The 18,556-nt window shown below is 44.0% G+C and overlaps 1 protein-coding gene across 2 annotated transcripts in view; it reads right to left on the bottom strand.

Annotated features, from left to right (window-relative positions):
- Nucleotides 1-15,373, bottom strand: part of LOC111962518 (semaphorin-3E) — a 54,914-nt gene extending 39,541 nt beyond the window's left edge. Inside the window, exon 1 of one of the 2 annotated variants that reach the window (XM_023985664.2) lies at nt 14,422-15,373. In XM_023985664.2, the coding sequence (XP_023841432.1) occupies nt 14,422-14,524 (103 nt within the window). In that variant the 5' untranslated portion in view covers nt 14,525-15,373. The remainder of the gene's footprint in view (nt 1-14,421) is intronic. The other variant, XM_023985663.2, reaches the window with a different exon arrangement.
- Nucleotides 15,374-18,556: the final 3,183 nt, after the last annotated feature.

The following is an 18,556-nucleotide window of genomic DNA, read 5'->3' as shown; positions in this document are numbered from 1 at the left end:
TTACTTTAACTCCTCTGTCCTCGGGTGATGTGGAGGTAAACCCAGGCCCTGCATGTCCCCAGTACCCTCATTTGTTGACTTCTGTGATCGAAAAGCCTTGGCCTCATGCATGTCAACATCAGAAGCCTCCTCCCTAAGTTTGCCTTACTCACCGCTTTAGCACACTCTGCCAATCCTGATGTCCTTGCCGTGTCCGAATCTGGCTTAGGAAGGCCACCAAAAATTCTGAGATTTCCATACCCAACTATAACACTTTCCGTCAAGATAGAACTGCCAAAGGGGGAGGAGTTGCAATCTACTGCAGAGATAGCCTGCAAAGTTCTGTCATACTTTCCAGGTCTATGCCCAAACAGTTCGAACTTCTAATTTAAAAAATTAATCTCTCCAGAAATAAGTCTCTCACTGTTGCGCCTGCTACGAACCCCCCTCAGCTCCCAGCTGTGCCCTGGACACCATCTGTGAATTGATCGCTCCCATCTAGCTTCAGAGTTTGTTCTGTTAGGTGACCTAAACTGGGATATGCTTAACACCCCGGCAGTCCTACAATCAAGCTTGATGCCCTCCAATCTCACACAAATCATCAAGGAACCACCAGGTACAACCCTAAATCCGTACACATGGGCACCCTAATAGACATTATTCCTGACCAACCTGCCCTCCAAATACACCTCTGCTGTCTTCAATCAAGATCTCAGCGATCACTGCCTCATTGCCTGTATCCGCCACGGGTCCGCGGTCAAACGACCACCCCTCATCACTGTCAAACGCTCCCTAAAACACTTCTGCGAGCAGGCCTTTCTAATCGACCTGGCCGGGTACCCTGGAAGGATATTGACCTCATCCCGTCAGTTGAGGATGCCTGGTCATTCTTTAAATGTTACTTCCTCACCATATTAGACAAGCATGCTCCGTTCAAAAAATGCAGAACCAAAGAACAGATATAGCCCTTGGTTCACTCCAGACCTGACTGCCCTCGACCAGCACAAAAACATCCTGTTGGCGAACTGCAATAGCATCGAGAGTCCCGCGATATGCAACTGCTCAGGGAAGTCAGGAACCAATACACGCAGTCAGTCAGGAAAGCAAAGGCCAGCTTTTTCAAGCGGAAATTCGCATCCTGTAGCTCTAACTCCAAAAAGTTCTGGGATACTGTAAAGTCCATGGAGAACAAGAGCACCTCCTCCCAGCTGCCCACTGCACTGAGGCTAGGTAACACGGTCACACCGATAAATCCGTGATAATCGAAGACTTCAACAAGCATTTCTCAATGGCTGCCATGCCTTCCTCCTGGCGACTCCAACCTTGGCCAACAGCCCGCCCCCCGCGCTTACTCTGCCAAGCCTCCCCAGCTTCTCCTTTACCAAATCCAGATAGCAGATGTTCTGAAAGAGCTGGAAAACCTGGACCCATACAAATCAGCTGGGCTTGACAATCTGGACCCCCTATTTCTGAAACTGTCGCCGCCATGTTCGCACCCCCTATTACCAGCCTGTTCAACTCTCCTTCGTATCATCTGAGATCCCAAGGATTGGAAAGCTGCCGCGGTCATCCCCTCTTCAAAGGGGGAGACACCTGGACCCAAACTGTTACAGACCTATACCATCCTGCCCTGCCTATCTAAGGTCTTCGAAAGCCAAGTCAACAAACAGATCACTGACCATCTCGATCCCACCGTACCTTCTCCGCTGTGCAATCCGGTTTCCGAGCCGGTCACGGGTGCACCTCCAGCCACGCTCAAGGTACTAAACGATATCATAACCGCCATCGATAAAAGACATTACTGTGCAGCCGTCTTCATCGACCTGGCCAAGGCTTTCGACTCTGTCAATCACCATATTCTTATCGGCAGACTCAGTAGCTCGGTTTTTCTAATGACTGCCTTGCCTGGTTCACCAACTACTTTGCAGACAGAGTTCAGTGTGTCAAATCGGAGGGATGTTGTCCGGTCCTCTGGCAGTCTCTATGGGGGTACCACAGGGTTCAATTCTCGGGCCGACTCTTTTCTCTGTTATACATCAATGATGTTGCTCTTGCTGCGGGCGTTTCCCTGATCCACCTCTACGCAGACGACACCATTCTATATACTTCCGGCCCTTCCTTGGACAACTGTGCTATCTAACCTCCAAAACGAGCTTCAATGCCATACAACACTCCTTCCGTGGCCTCCAACTGCTCTTAAACGCTAGTAAAACCAAATGCATGCTTTTCAACCGTTCGCTGCCTGCACCCGCACGCCCGACTAGCATCACCACCCTGACGGTTCCGACCTAGAATATGTGGACATCTATAAGTACCTAGGTGTCTGGCTAGACTGCAAACTCTCCTTCCAGACTCATATCAAACATCTCATCCAAACAAAATCAAGAATCGGCTTTCTATTCCGCAACAAAGCCTCCTTCACTCACCGCCGCCAAACTTACCCTAGTAAACTGGACTATCCTACCGATCCTCGACTTCGGCGATGTCATCTACAAAATAGCTTCCAACACTCTACTCAGCAAACTGGATGCAGTTTATCACAGTGCCATTCGTTTTTGTTACTGAAGCACCTTATACGACCCACCACTGCGACCTGTATGCCCTAGTCGGCTGGCCCTCGCTACATGTTCGTCGTCAGACCCACTGGCTCCAGGTCATCTACAAGGCTATGCTAGTAAAGTGCCGCCTTATCTCAGTTCACTGGTCACGATGGCCTTACACCACCCGCAGCACGCGCTCCAGCAGGTGTATCTCACTGATCATCCCTAAAGCTAAAACCTCATTTGGACGCCTTCCTTCCAGTTCTCTGCTGCCTGCGACTGGAACGAATTGCAAAAATCTCTGAAGTTGGAGACTTTTATCTCCCTCAACAACTTTAAAAATCTGCTATCCGAGCAGCTAACCGATCGCTGCAGCTGTACATAGTCCATCTGTAAACTACCCACCCAATTTACCTACCTCACCCCCCATACTGCTTTTATTTATTTACTTTTCTGCTCTTTTGCACACCAGTATCTCTACTTGCACATGATTCATGATGATTTATCACTCCAGTGTTAATCTGCTAAATTGTAATTATTCGATTTATTGCCTACCTCATGCCTTTTGCACACATTGTATATAGATTCTCTTTTTTTCTACCATGTTATTGACTTGTTTATTGTTTACTCCATGTGTAACTCTGTGTTGTCTGTTCACACTGCTATGCTTTATCTTGGCCAGGTCGCAGTTGCAAATGAGAACTTGTTCTCAACTAGCCTACCTGGTTAAATAAAGGTGAAATAAAATAAAAAATAATATAACATGTGCAGGTTGATTGGTCTGTCAGACACTGTCCCTAACTTAGGGCAGGCAGCAATGTAGTGCGCTGCCAACCCACAGCTCTCTGCGTCGTCCCCCAACAGGACGGGTAGCCTATCCTCATCAGAGAGGTCTTTGAAACCTTGAATAAGGATTTCAAATTTGGGTAAATGACACTCTCTAATTGTTTTTATATTTTTGACATTTTGTCAGGAAATGTAGCTCCGTCTCAGGTTCTGCTTGTGCAGTGGTTGCACAGCCTTTCCTCTACAGGGAGCAGTTTTTCTTGTGTCTACCCTTCTCAATGGCAAGGCTGTGCTCACTGAGCCTGTACTTTGTCAAGGTTTTTCTAAGGTTTTGATCAGTAACKATGGTCAAATATTTAGCCACGGTGTACTGTCGATTTAGGGCCAGATAGCACTGCATTTTGCTTTGTGTTTGTGCTTGTGTTTCCCAATAAGCAATGTAGTTTTGTTTTGACTGTGCTGTAATTTGGTTTATTCTGATTGATTGGATGTTCTGGTCCTGAMGCTTCAGTGTGTTAGTAGAACAGGTTTGTGAACTCAGCCCCAGGACCAGCTGGATGAGGGGACTCTTTTCTTTGCTCAGCTCTTGGCATTGCAGGGCTTGGTAATGYTATGAYAGGGGGTCACTGTATTTTAGATGTTTCCTAAACTTAATTGCTCTTTTTTGAGTTTTTATTATTAGTGGATATTGGCCTAATTCTGCCCTGCGTGCATTGTTTGTAGTTTTCCTCTGGACATGTAAGAGAATCTTACAGAACTCTGCATGCAGGGTTTCAATGGGGTGTTTGTCCCATTTGATGAAATCTTGTTTTGCAAGTGGATCCCACAACTCGCTGCCATAAAGTGCAATTGGTTCAATGACATATTCAATTAGTTTTAGCCAAATTTTAATAGGTATTTCAATTTGAATTTGCTTTTTAATGGCGTAGAATGCCCTGCGTGCTTTCTCTCTCAGTTCATTCACTGCCTCATTAAGGTGTCCAGTTGAGCTTATTTTTAAACCTAAGTAATTGTAGTGTGTACATTACTCTATATATTTTGTACCAATTGAGAACTTTGGTCTAATTCCCTGAGATCTGGATCTTCTCTGGAAAATCATTATTTTTGTCTTTTTGGGGTTTACTGCCAGAGCCCAGGTCTAGCAGTACTGCTCTAGCTCTCTCTCTCTCTCTCGCTCTCTCTCTCTCTCTCTTTCTGTCTGTCTGTCTCTCTCTCTCCCTCTCTCTCAACCCTCCTCCTCTCCCCCTGGTGTTTGAGCAGAAATGTCTCACAAGCTGTTTAACCCTCTGGACACTACAGACCTACAGAGAACAAACACGACAGAAAGAGAGAGAGAGAGAGAGAGAGACTGAAACAGAGAAAGAGATTCCTATTCGATCCTATAAATACCCTCCCCTGAGGTGAACATGCACTTCTCCCTCTCACATCCTATCCAGGTACTTATACAGTACTTAATATAAAGACTATATTTAATGAGACAAATCTTCCTCATTTAAAAGATACAGGACTTCATCTAACAAACACAGGGCTTCATGCAACACTGGTATTCCCCAACTCATTCCTCATCACAATCCCACCTCCAGCTAAGCCATTTCAGACGTTTAAACACATACAGCAGCTCTCTTCTGTTCTAGTCTAGGAAGGAAGGTTTTATATTACCACTCAGAGGGGGGCTCCTTACTGGTAATTACTACCTGAGTACTGCACAGTAGGATATCAACGATTGAACAGAGGAACAAGGACTAGACATTGGAGTGGAACAGAGCCATGGAGGATCAGGAATGATCAGAATGCAAATGGTGTAAAAATCTAAAATGTGCAAACTCTAAACATCTCAGGGGTGAAATAGGTATCAGAGTTGAAGCACAATATGTTCAGCATATTTTAAATCACCTCAGATTGCCATCTACAGTAGGGGGATACCAGCTGTCTTAAATGTGTGCTTTTACTGCATGGAATTATGTAAAAAGTATGTAAGGTACTGTATGTGTAGTTTAAAGTAGTGTGTTGGTGAAGTATGGCCCATGAGAGCTTTTAGGCGCTCACTTTTTGACTTGTCTGAGAGGAAAATGTTCTGCTACAACATGGCAGCGAAAGGAGTTTATTTATCCAAGTGAACATGTTTGACATTATCCCTGTCCAAACACTCTGACATCACCTGAACACTTGATTCACCACGCACAGAAAATCAGAGGTTTTAGAAATAATATTTACCAATGTTACAAAATTATTATGCTTTCTAAATAAATATTCATTTGGCAGAGGTACTGTTTGAATTATGCTAAAGTTKAATTTTCAGTAATTGCTGTGGTTTTCAACAGGAATATGTTTATTAAAATTGGCCGTTAGTGTGGGGTATAATAATGTTTTTCCCTGTGATCAGAAGCAGCAGAGAACTACCTCTCACTTTCAGCTTCAGTAACAACTTTTGCTCAGAGTTTAATGTGATTCTTAAACCCATAATGGTCTCTTTAAACACATTCAACGAGGAGAGCCTCTGTACAGGTAGCTATTATCTGGGTGTGGTGACACAGTTAGGCTTGAACTCAGATTGGAATGTATGAATCAGAGGACCCCATCTGCAATGCCTAGAGAACATGCCAATACTGGAGAGCTAATAACCTGTGTTTGAAGGAGGCCTGTACTCTGTCCCTAGCTACTCTGTCCCTAGTTACTCTGTCCCTAGTTACTCTGTCCCTAGTTACTCTGTCCCTAGTTACTCTGTCCCCAGTTACTCTGTCCCTAGTTATAGCAATTCAATTAGTCCAATGCCTGGCTCTCTGTGGTATTTCTTTAGCTAATAACTGGATTGAGACTCTGAAAAAACTGTGTGTTGGAATCCTAGTGAAGGTCCAGCTTCCAGCCAAGTGTGAGGACAGAGATAGATGGAGATGGTAGAAGAGAGATAAATCATGTGTTGGCCCCCGTCTCTCCCTCCACCCCATCGCTTCATTTGTCCCGCTGCCTCCACCACACCATACTCTGACACATGCCAGCAGTAAAAACCTCTCATTAAACATACAGCATAATAGAACACTTGTTTACCATGAAGAGTTCACTACAGAGCCACAATACGCAGATGAGCAGAACCAGAATCACCTTTACTCACCAAATACATTTGCATGTACAGGAATTTGACTTTGTGAAATGGTGTTTCCACAATTAACAGAATATACAGACAGACAATAAAAAGGATACAGACGACATATGAAGCAAGACCGCATATCATTTCAACTAATGTAATGTATTCTACAGCTCTGTTATTGTTTTTCATTGTGTTTTTAATAAGGAGTTCTGTTCTATTCATTGTAATACTATGGCCAGACCAATCCCTCTGGAAGCCATCTTTAGACAATCAGACAGATGTGACAATTGACCACTAGGATTTAAGAGTTTTGATTGGCTGAAAGCCCTGCCCAATGAGAGTGTATTAGGCTCTCATAAAGTGTGTTTAAGGTCTTTGGAGGAGCTGCATGCAGAGCAGCTGCATGTCTGTTCTGCTTTGGAAACTGGAGACAATCTGTGATTGCAACTCGATACAAAAGCAGATTTTCAAAACTAATTGATAGGAATGAGAGTAAATCGAGATTATAGTTGATGGAAAAGATCAACAGTGTTGGAAAAGAATTGCGCTTACACGTGGTGAAATGTTCAGGGAAGAGAGGCAGGAGAGGAAAAAGGGAGATGAGTGGAATGAAAGAGTGGAGAAAGAGATAGTGATAATATAAACAAAGAAGACAAGATGGAATCTCAATGTCAGAGCTCTGAGATGGAAGCTCTGATAACATTCCCAAAATTATTCTGACTTTTAAACTCAGTCCTGGAGGATGTCCATCTGAGACCATATTTCCACGGATCTAAAGTGTAGACTTGATTGATCTCTACAGTACTGTAACACCTTTAAGCCAGACAGAAACTGGGTCACACATCTCTGATGACTACATCCATGATTTCAAACAAACTCCTCCACATCCAGAGAAATCCAAACAGATAGATTGTGATAGTTAATATTGTGATAGTTTAGTTCCTCAGGGCTAATAACAGAGACTTTAACCACATTCCTCTCTTTTCCAGATCCGCCTTCAAGGCCTGCACATGGTAAAGTATTCACATTATTCTGTGTGTGTGTGTGTCTCAGTGTGACGGTAGGTGGGTGTAAATCAAAGCTGGCAGAGACCATGAGACACATATTATTAAAGCTTAGATGTTTTTCATTCCATAATGATAGGATCCACCAGCAGCCTTCTACAGGATGCTCTACCAGCCAGAACACGCTAKAGGAGAGAAGGGGAGAAGGGGGGACACCCTAGATCCACTACAATTCTCATATCGCCCCAGCAGATCCATCGCCATTGCACTGCACACTGCCCTATCCCACCTGGACAGGAAAAATACCTATGCAAGAATGCTGTTCATCTCAGCCTTCAAAACCATAGTGCCCTCCAAGCTCATCCCTAAGCTCAGGGCCCTGGGTCTGAACCCTTCCCTGTGCAACTGGGTCCTGGACTTCCTGACAGGCCGACCCCAAGTGGTGAAGGTAGGCAACAACACCTCCACCACTCTGATCCACAACACGGGGACACCACAGGGGTGCATGCTCAGCCCCCTCCTGTACTCCGTGTTCACCCATGACTGTGTTGCCTGATTAGCAACAACAATGAGACGGCCTACAGGGAGGAGGTGAGAGTCCTGGCAGAGTGTTGCCAGGAAAATAATCTCTCCCTCACCATCAACAAAATGAACGATCTGATCGTGGACTACAGGAGACAGCAGAGAGAGCTCGGCCCATCCACATCAACAGGAATGAAGAGGGTCAAAAGCTTCAGGTTCCTCGGCATGCACATCACTGACAACCTGAAATGGTCCCTTTACACAGACAGTGTCATGAAGAAGGCGCAACAGCACAATTTGGCTTGGCCCCTAAGACCTTCACAAACTCCTACAGATGCACGATTGAGAGCATCCTGTCGGGCTGTATCACCACCTGGTAAGACAATTGCACTGTCCGCAACRGCAGGGCTCGCTCCACGTCCGTTATGAAATGTTTTACTCCCCGTACCTGCATCGTCTCTCCATTGTCATGGTATGTGACAGGTTTACTGTGGATATAGATACTTTTGTACCTGTTTCCTCCAGCATCTTCACAAGGTCCTTTGCTGTTGTTCTGGGATTGATTCGCACTTTTCGCACCAAAGTACGTTCATGTCTAGGAGACAGAACGAATGGTCCCATGGTGTTTATACTTGCGTACTTTTGTTTGTACAGATGAACGTGGTACCTTCAGGTGTTTGGAAATTGCTCCCAAGGATGAACCAGACTTGTGGAGGTCTACAATTGTTTGAGGTCTTGGCTGATTTCTTTTGCTTTTCCCATGATGTCAAGCAAAGAGGCATTGAGTTTGAAGGTAGGCCTTGAAATACATCCACATGTACACCTCCAATTGACTTAAATGATTTCAATTAGCCTATCAGAAGCTTCTAAAGCCATGATATAATTTTCTGGAATTTTCCAAGCTGTGTAAAGAAACAGTCAACTTAGTGTATGTAAACTTCTGACCCACTGGAATTGTGATACAGTGAAATAATCTGTCTGTAAACAATTATTGGAAAAATGACTTGTCTCATGCACAAAGTAGATGTCCTAACCGACTTGCCAAAACTATAGTTTGTGTCAGGCGTGTGCGTACTTGAGGTGAAGTCATGTGCAGGAGAGCAGAGAATTGTGAACAGGCGCACACTTTATTACGGCAGGAGAGATATACAGACGGACGCAGCTGCGTCAAAAACCTCCTCCAGCCAACAAGGCAAAGTGTATAGCGCGCACAATCGTCACACAACATAAATGTATAACAACACAAATAAGCTTTGTGAAAACACATGGAAAATAACAAACGCTTAGCCTAGTGCGTACAACACGTAATGTCACGTTCGTCGTAATGTGGAAGAGAGGAGGACCAAGGCGCAGCGTGAAGTGAATACATTCTTCTATTTATTTAAGAAGAAACACTAACCAAACTAATACAAAACAACAAAACGAACGTGACGCTATATAGAAAATAGTGCTGAACACAAAACACTACACATAGACAATCACCCACAAAACCCAACAGAAAACAGGCTACCTAAATATGGTTCTCAATCAGGGACAACGATTGACAGCTGCCTCTGATTGAGAACCATATCAGGCCAAACACAGGAAACCAACACAGAAATAGAAAACCCAACTCACGCCAACTCACGCCCTGACCACACTAAAACAAAGAAAATACAAAAGAACTATGGTCAGAACGTGACACGTAACACACAAATAATTTCACACAAAGACATGAGGGGGAACAGAGGAATATATACATGTTGTCACTCCCTGACCTTAGAGATCCTTTATTCTCTATTTTGGTTAGGTCGGGGTGTGACTAGGGTGGGCATTCTAGTTTCTTTATTTCTAGGTTGGCCTGGTATGGTTCCCAATCAGAGGCAGCTGTCTATCGTTGCCTCTGATTGGGGATCATATTTAGGCAGCCTTTTCCCACCTGTTTGTTGTGGGATCTTGTTTTGTGTATAGTTGCTGGTTAGCACTGCATAGCTTCACGTTTGTTTCTTTCTTCTTTCTTGTTTTTTTGCCGGTTCACGTAAAATAAAGATGATGAATCCAAACCACGCTGCACCTTGGTCCGATTCTTACAACAATGTTCGTGACACATGTAGTGTGATTGGGGAATGCAAACCAGGTGTGAATGTAACAAGACAAAACAAATGGATAATAGAAAAATGTAGCGGCGATGGCTAGAAAGCCGGTGACGTCGACCGCCGAACGCCACCCGAACAAGGAGACTTCGGCGGAAGTCGTGACAGTTTGTTAACAAGAAATTTGTGGAGTGGTTGAAAAACTAGTTTTAATGACTCCAACCTAAGGGTATGTAAACTTCCGACTTCAACTGTATATACTGTACTGTATTCTAGTCATTTGCTCATCCTATATAAATTATATATATTTTCTTTCTTCAGGACTCTGTTTTTTATTATAATTATAATTTTTATAATTACTGCACTGTTGGAGCTAGAAAAATAAGCATTTCTCTGCACCTGCGATAACATCTGCAGATCTGTGTACGTGACCAATAAACTTCTATTTGATTTTGAGTAAGAGAATGATGGGGGAGAGACAGCGATGGAGTGGAAAAGGGTGGACTGAGGGAGAGGAGACATACAGCAMACAGAATGAATGTTTGTTTAAGATCGAGTTTAGTATAAGAGAGCTTGAAATGGAACTTTGGAACAAGTTCGTGGTGGATGGTGGTAGCCACAGGCCTGTTCCAGTGCCCCACCGTCTCTCTGCTCCTCTCCACTCCACTCCTCTCCTGTGGTGTGTCTTCCTCCATCTGTCTGCCTTTCTCTCTCTCTTTCTCTCTCTTGCTCTCACTCTAACTCTTTCTCTTTCTCTCTCTCTGTCCCTCTCTGTGTGTAAATCAGTCAGTGGAGCTTCTCTCCCCCAGGTTAGTAATGACTCAGGTGAAATATGAGTGTCAGTGTTATTACTGTAATTGATGTGACGTTTATGACTGAACACATCAGCACAACTCAACACTCAGCAAGGGATTCTGTCAATATACCAGCCTAACACACTTCACTAACCAAACAAAGCATACTCTCTCCCTCCCTTATTTCTGTTTCTCCTCTCCATTTCTACCATTTCTCATCTCTCTCTGTCTTTCGTTCCCTGCGTCCCAGGCTCATCTCTCCCTTCGTTCCCTTCTTCTAGCATTCTCTTTCTTCTTCACTTTTTCAGTTATTCATCCCTTTCTAGCTCTCCTTTCCTCCTCTCTCCCCTCTCTTTCCCTCTCCCTCCTCCTRCTACAGATGTAGGWTCTTAATTTGATCACTCTTTTGTTGCTGTGAATTTGCACAGCAGGAAATGTAAACTTGTAGTGTATTTGAGTTTTAAAAAGGCTTCTAAAGTTTGTAATTCCACTTTAAAATGTCAGACTTGATTTACCCTAATAAAAAATGTTTCAACCCCGACAAAAATGTCCAATAATTATAATCAACATAATAATTCACATTTCCTGTTCCTGCAGGATTATTTTCCTGCTGTAGCAAACTGGCTCAAATGAATATCCTACATCTGTATTTATTAAGGTAATTTACTGTGAGATGTTATCTAAACTAGCATGGTGAAAAGAGAGGGAAAATATTACAAACAGGCCCCAGCGAACCTTCATAGTGGGGTACCATGTGGATAAACCACGCTGTTCTGCTCCCAGGACAAACTCACTGCTTTGCCCCTTGCACATATCCTATTTATTTACCAGGAAAATTCCACACATACTCTTAACTATGTCCGACACCTTTTTATGTGGAATTACAGTATGTGTGTTACTGTTGCTATAGTGATCAAAGACACAGTGGAGGTTGTGTTAACTACAGACTTAATTACAAAGACAGAGCCATCATACTCCCTAAGATATAGACTGCAAATAATCAGATGAGACCACACACGCACGCACGCACGCACGCACGCACGCACGCACGCACGCACGCACGCACACAACACACACACCACACACACACTACCACACACACACACACAACACAAAACACACACACACATAACCACACCCTACCCTTGCCGTGTGCCCCTCTCTCATCCTACCAACATGACAGCAGAATGCCACATTGTGGAATGTCAGCTACCGTGGCCAGAGGAAGAAAACAATCCTCTAGTCAACAACAAGAAGTGTGCCCTTTTTAAATATACAGTACCAGTCAAAAGTTTGGACACACCTACTCATTCAAGGGTTTTCTTTATTTTTACTATTTTCTACATTGTAGAATAATAGTGAAGACATCAAAACTATGAAATAACACATATGGAATCATGTAGCAACCAAAAAAGTGTTAGACAAATCAAAATACATTTTATAGGGCCTCCCGGGTGGCGCAGTGGTCTAGGGCACCAGAGTCTCTGGGTTCGCGCCCAGGCTCTGTCGCAGCCGGCCGCGACCGGGAGGTCCGTGGGGCGACGCACAATTGGCCTAGCGTCGTCCGGGTTAGGGAGGGTTTGGCCGGTAGGGATATCCTTGTCTCATCGCGCTCCAGCGACTCCTGTGGCGGGCCGGGCGCAGTGCGCGCTAACCAAGGGTGCCAGGTGCACAGTGTTTCCACATTGGTGTTTCCACATTGGTGTTTCCACATTGGTGCGGCTGGCTTCCGGGTTGGAGGCGCGCTGTGTTAAGAAGCAGTTGTGGTTGGTTGGGTTGTGCTTCGGAGGACGCATGGCTTTCGACCTTCGTCTCTCCCGAGCCCGTACGGGAGTTGTAGCGATGAGACAAGATAGTAATTACTAGCGATTGGATACCACGAAAATTGGGGAGAAAAGGGGTTAAAAAAAAATACATATATACATTTTATATTTAAAAGTCTTCAAAGCAGCCACCCTTTGCATTGATTAGTGCTTTGCACACTCTTGGTATTCTCTTAACCAGCTTCATGAGGTAGTCACCTGGAATGCATTTCAATTAACAGTTGTCTTCTTAAAAGTTCATTTGTGGAATTTCTGTCCTTCTTAATGCGTTTGAGCCAATCAGTTGTGTTGTGACAAGGAAGGGTACAGAAGATATCCCTATTTGGTAAAAGATCAAGTCCATATTATGGCAAGAACAGCTCAAAAAAGCAAAGAGAAACGACAGTCCATCATCACTTTAAGACATGAAGGTCAGTCAATACTGCACTTGAAGAACTTCGAAAGTTTCTTCAAGTGCAGTTGCAAAAACCATCAAGCGCTATGATGAAACTGGCTCTCTTGAGTAACGCCACAGGAAAGGAAGACCCAGAGTTACCTCTGCTGCAGAAGATAAYTTTATTAGTTACCAGTCTAAGAATTTGCAGCCCAAACAAATGCTTCACAGAGTTTAAGTAACAGACATGTCTCAACATCCACTATTTAGAGGAAACTACGTGAATCAGGCCTTATTGGTCGAAATTGCTGCAAAGAAACCACTAGTAAGGGACACAAATAATAAGAAGAGACTTGCTTGGTCCAAGAAACATGAGCAATGGACATTAGACCGGTAGAAATCTGTCCTTTAGTCTGATGAGTCCAAATTTGAGATGTTTGGTTCCGTGTATTTGTGAGACGCAGAGTAGGTGAACGGATGATCTCTACTTGTGTGGTTCCCACCGTGAAGCATGGAGGAGGAGGTGTGATGGTGTGGGGGTGCTTTGCTGGTGATTTATTTAGATTTCAAGGCACACTTAACCAGCATGGCTACCACAACATTCTGCAGCGATACACCCTCCCATCCCATTTGCGCTTAGTGGGAGTATCATTTGTTTTTCAACAGGACAATGCCCCAACGCACCTCTAGGCTGTGTAAGGGCTATTTGACCAAGAAGAAGAGTGATGGAGTGCTGCATCAGATGACCTGGCCTCCACAATAACCCACCTCAACCCAATTGAGATGGTTTGGGATGAGTTGGACCGCAGAGTGAAGGAAAATAAGTGCTCAGCATAAGTGGGAACTCCTTCAAGATTGTTAGAAAAGCATTCCAGGTGAAGCTGGTTGAGAGGATGCCAATAGTGTGCAAAACTGTCATCAAGGCAACGGGTGGCTACTTTGAAGAATCTAAAATATAAAAAATAAAGAAAAACCCTTGAATGAGTAGGTGTGTCCAAACTTTTGACTGTTTCATGTTCTGTGGGGACCCCAGGAATAATAGCTGCTGCTATTGCAACAGCTAATGGGGATCCTAATAAAATACCAAGAAAGTCACAAGGAGAAAACACACTTTACAATGTCATAGATGAGTTTAGTAATCTCAAGTACTCATTAACAGTTTCTAACAGCAGAGCTGATACTGTGGCTAGCTATACACTTAGTGATGAATACGAGCAGTTTAGTAAAGCAATAACTTAATTCTCCAAGTTGTTAAGCGGTTGTGCAGAGGTGTCTATAAGTAAACATTCTATATTGTCACTGACACACCTGCCTTGACATAACGGGAACAAAAATGTTAGGACTAGTTAGGACTAGTTAGGACTATAGAGAACACTGTGCATGAATATGTCATTAATGATGACTCTTAGCCAGGACGCACATACTAACGTTCCTGATTCCTACCTTTATGGGAGAGTCGTATTCTGGGGTAGACGCTCTGGGCTGAGTGTGATGAGCTCAACAGGAAAAGACTCAGAATCAGAGACACACTCTTCACACACTCCATCCTGACACACACAGGGAGTAAGCCAATCCAGTGTGAATCACCACTTAAGTTCAAGGGAAGAGTAGGAAACCTGGGAGAGTCCAGGCTCTATGACCAGAGTATGTTATAATGAATCAGATATCCAGTATCATCATCAATCTGTCCTCCATAGGAAAAGGCAGCAATCCAGTCTCTGACCACAGGTATCGCAGGTATCTCAGCCCTCCGAGAGGGAAGAATCCACGGTTTCCTTCTACTGATCTCCAAGTGGAGCTGTACTGTTCTGTCTCAGTCTGTAGGGACTACTGCAGTATTGTGTCCATCTTTATGAGAGGAGATCCTACAGGACTATGATTCAATGATTGAGAGGGAGTGAGGAACTTAGCTCCTAAATCCAATTGCTTCAGGCAAGAGAGAGTACTCCAGCTGTTACAGCCCGAGCTGCATGACCAAAGCTGCTCTCTGTCCGTCTGTTCGACTGACTGTCGTTCTTGTGGCAGCCTGGCAGGGATGTTGTATCTTCTTTCTGTCTGAACAAATGAAGGAAAATAAATACTGCTGATAGTCCTTCCAAAGTGCTGCTGTGTGTTCTGTCATTCTGTCTAAGGCAGCATTGTGGTATCCTCAGCTTGTGTTCTTCCAGGATCCAACAGTCAGTGTCTGGCCACTAGCCCAGGAGAAGCAGGAGAGGCAGAGGGAGAGGGAGACTCTCTCTCTCTTTCTCTCTGTCTCTCTTGTGATGTTTCTCTTGTGCTCTCTCTCTCTCCCCTCTCTGATCAGGCAAGGAGGATCCAAACAACTGTGCTCACTAATGTGTACTGCTTCCACTCCTCAGAGCAGAGGATACATACCAGTGTGTGTGCCATTCATTAATTCATACATTTTCCTTCTCAAGGCTGATGTTTGACTCCTGCTAATGAGAAAAAACCTCTCTCTCTTCCTCTCTCTTTCCCCACTCTCTCTCTCTTTCACTCTCCTTCTCTCTTTCTCTCTCTCTTACTCTCTCTCTCACTCTCCTATCCGCCCTCAATCTTTCTCTCTCTCTCTCTCTCTCTTCTCTCTTCTTCTCTCTCTCTACTCTCTCTCTCTCTCTCTCTCTCTCTCTCTCTCCTCTCTCTCTCTCTCTTTCTCTCTCTCTCACTCTCTCTCCTATCTCTCCTCAATTTCGCTCTCACTCACTCACTCTCTCTCTCTCTCTCTCTCTCTCTTCTCTCTCTCTCTCTTCTCTCCTCTCTTCTCTCTCTCTCTCTCTCTCCTCCCCCCCCCCTCTCTCTCTCTTGCAGTCTCGTCTCTCTGACAGCTGAAGTGCAGCCTGCAGGTGTATCTCAGGGTCAGCCTCTCCCCCGCTCTGCTCCAAGAAATACTGCTTCTCCACGCGCCACACAGCACTGCACCGCACAGCGCAGCCCACCACCTCTCATCTCCTCTCCTCCCTCTCTCCCTGTCCTCCTCCACTTCTTCCCCCGACCGCCCTTCTCCTGCAGCATTAACATGGACCAGAGCCAAAGTTTATCCAGACTCTTTAGTTTCTCCCTCTTCTTTTATCTCCTTCTCTCTCTTTCCTTTCCCCTCTGACCCTTATTTCTCACTCTTTATTAGCTTTTTGTTTAAAATTGTACTCTCACTTGTCACTTTCCACTTTCCTTCTCTCCTTTATCTCCACTGTATCTCTCTCATTCCCTTCCTCTCTGTCTCCCTTCTCCCCCTTTTCTCTCTCATCTGTCTGAAGCCCTGTTATTAGTGTGTTCTCTTCTCCAGAAGATCCTGCTGTTACTGTCTGTTCTTTCTCCAAGCTGTGTGTTTGTGTGAAGCCTGTGACAGATTAGGTCAACACTCCTTATTGTGTTTATAACAGTGAACAAATGTCCACCCCTTTGGAGTCCTTTGTTTTCTTTTTTGTCTTTCCATTTTCTTCAAGGAGACCATTTCCAATTACATGGATCTATTTGAAACATTACAGTTATTTTGCTCACTGAATTTTGTGCATTCTGTATGATGAAAGTGTTGTGTGTGTCTGGGTGTGTGTATGTGTGTGATAAAAATGTCACCATGACAGCCTTAATATGTATTATTATTCTCTAGCTGTGTGATTGGTATACAATCAGGAGATCTGATACGGTTCAGGCTTAGCAGAGTTACAGTTGTGATAGGATGTTTCTCTGATGTTTGAAATACATGTGTAACCTCACAACCACTGACACAACTCTTCTAATTGCAGTCCTTCCCACCTTGGTCTGTTGATTCCATTACACAGTATGTTCACGATACGTGTGATAAGCAGGAAATAGGACCGCATCTCAAAAGATACATGCCACTTCCTTCTAAAGTTGAGAGAGAGAACAAGGGGGAGAGAGAGAGTGTGTAAGCCAGCAGTTGACATATAGTGTGTATCCATCGGCATGGATTCTTTGATTGTAAAGGATGCTTAAGTCAGGAGCAGAGAGGATCATGGTCCATAGAGAGGCAGCTGTCCTCCCAGAGGTCGAATGACTCTAACTCCCACTCTGCACCTGTTCACTCTCATTACACACGCATGCACACAAGTACGCACGCACTCACTCACACACGCACATACACACACACACACACATTTGAAATCACTCTGATGTGCATCTCCTTTGTTCTTATACTCCTTCTTATTACACTCCTTCTTATTACATTCCTTCCTTATTACACTCCTTCTTATTACACTCCTTCCGTATTACACTCCTTTCTTATTACACTCCTTCTTATTACACTCCTTCCTTATTACACTCCTTCTTATTACACTCCGTCCTTATTACACTCCTTCCTTCTTATTACACTACGTCCTTATTACACTCCTTCCTTATTACACTCCTTCCTTCTTATTACACTCCTTCCTTATTACACTCCATCCTTATTACACTCCTTCCTTCTTATTACACCCCGTAATATTACACTCCGTCCTTATTACACTCCTTCCTTCTTATTACACTCCTTCCTATTACACTCCTTCCTTCTTATTACACTCCTTCCTTATTACACTCCATCCTTATTACACTCCTTCTTATTACACTCCATCCTTATTACACTCCATCCTTATTACACTCCATCCTTATTGCACTCCTTCCTTCTTATTACACCCCGTAATATTACACTCCTTCCTTATTACACTCCTTCCTTCTTATTAAACTCCTTCCTTATTACACTCGTTCCTTCATATTAAACTCCTTCCTTATTACACTCCTTCTTATTACACTCCTTCTTATTACATTCCTTCTTATTACACTCCTTCCTTATTACACTCCTTCTTATTACTCTCCATCSTTATTACACTRCTTCCTTCTTATCACACTCCTTCCTTCTTATTAAACTCCTTCTTATTACACTCCTTCTTATTACACTCCTTCCTTATTACATTCCTTCTTATTACACTCCTTCCTTCTTATTTCAAGATCCTGAGATGTTGGACTTGTAATCTGTTCGCACTGTTTTATTCAACATTCCCTTATTCATTTGGAATCAAGAATCAGGCAAAAGTCGGGGATTGGACATATTTCCATATAGGTTATCGGAGGTCCGTAAACATTTAAACATCAGATCTTGACATATCTGACTGTTTTATATTCATCCCCAAATTTCACTGTTACCACCTGGCCTGTAACAAAGAAGCCTCACTATGCTTCCTCTTAGACAAACACGTAGCAAGCTTTACCAAAACGTCTGGAGCGATAGTGTGAATGACTGTTGTTGTCGAATGGTTTGTTTTACTATGCCATGTCCAGGAGTTCCTCTCAAGGTCTCCTCACACAGTCCAAATATTTTCACTCATGTTAATGCTGGGTCATATCCGCCTCTGTCCAACGACTTTTCCTGCACAAACCAACTCTGAACACACACACACACACACACACACACACACACACACACACACACACACACACACACACACACACACACACACACACACACACACACACACACACACACACACACACACACACACACACAACACACACCACACCACACCCAACACACACACACACACACACAATACATACGCGCGCCACAGTGCACAGCAGCAGCAGAGAG

Source organism: Salvelinus sp. IW2-2015, linkage group LG4q.1:29 (assembly GCF_002910315.2).
Source record: "Salvelinus sp. IW2-2015 linkage group LG4q.1:29, ASM291031v2, whole genome shotgun sequence".
Lineage (NCBI taxonomy): Eukaryota > Metazoa > Chordata > Actinopteri > Salmoniformes > Salmonidae > Salvelinus > Salvelinus sp. IW2-2015.
Note: the sequence above shows the minus strand (reverse complement) of the source record. Positions and strands in the feature narration are given on the sequence as shown.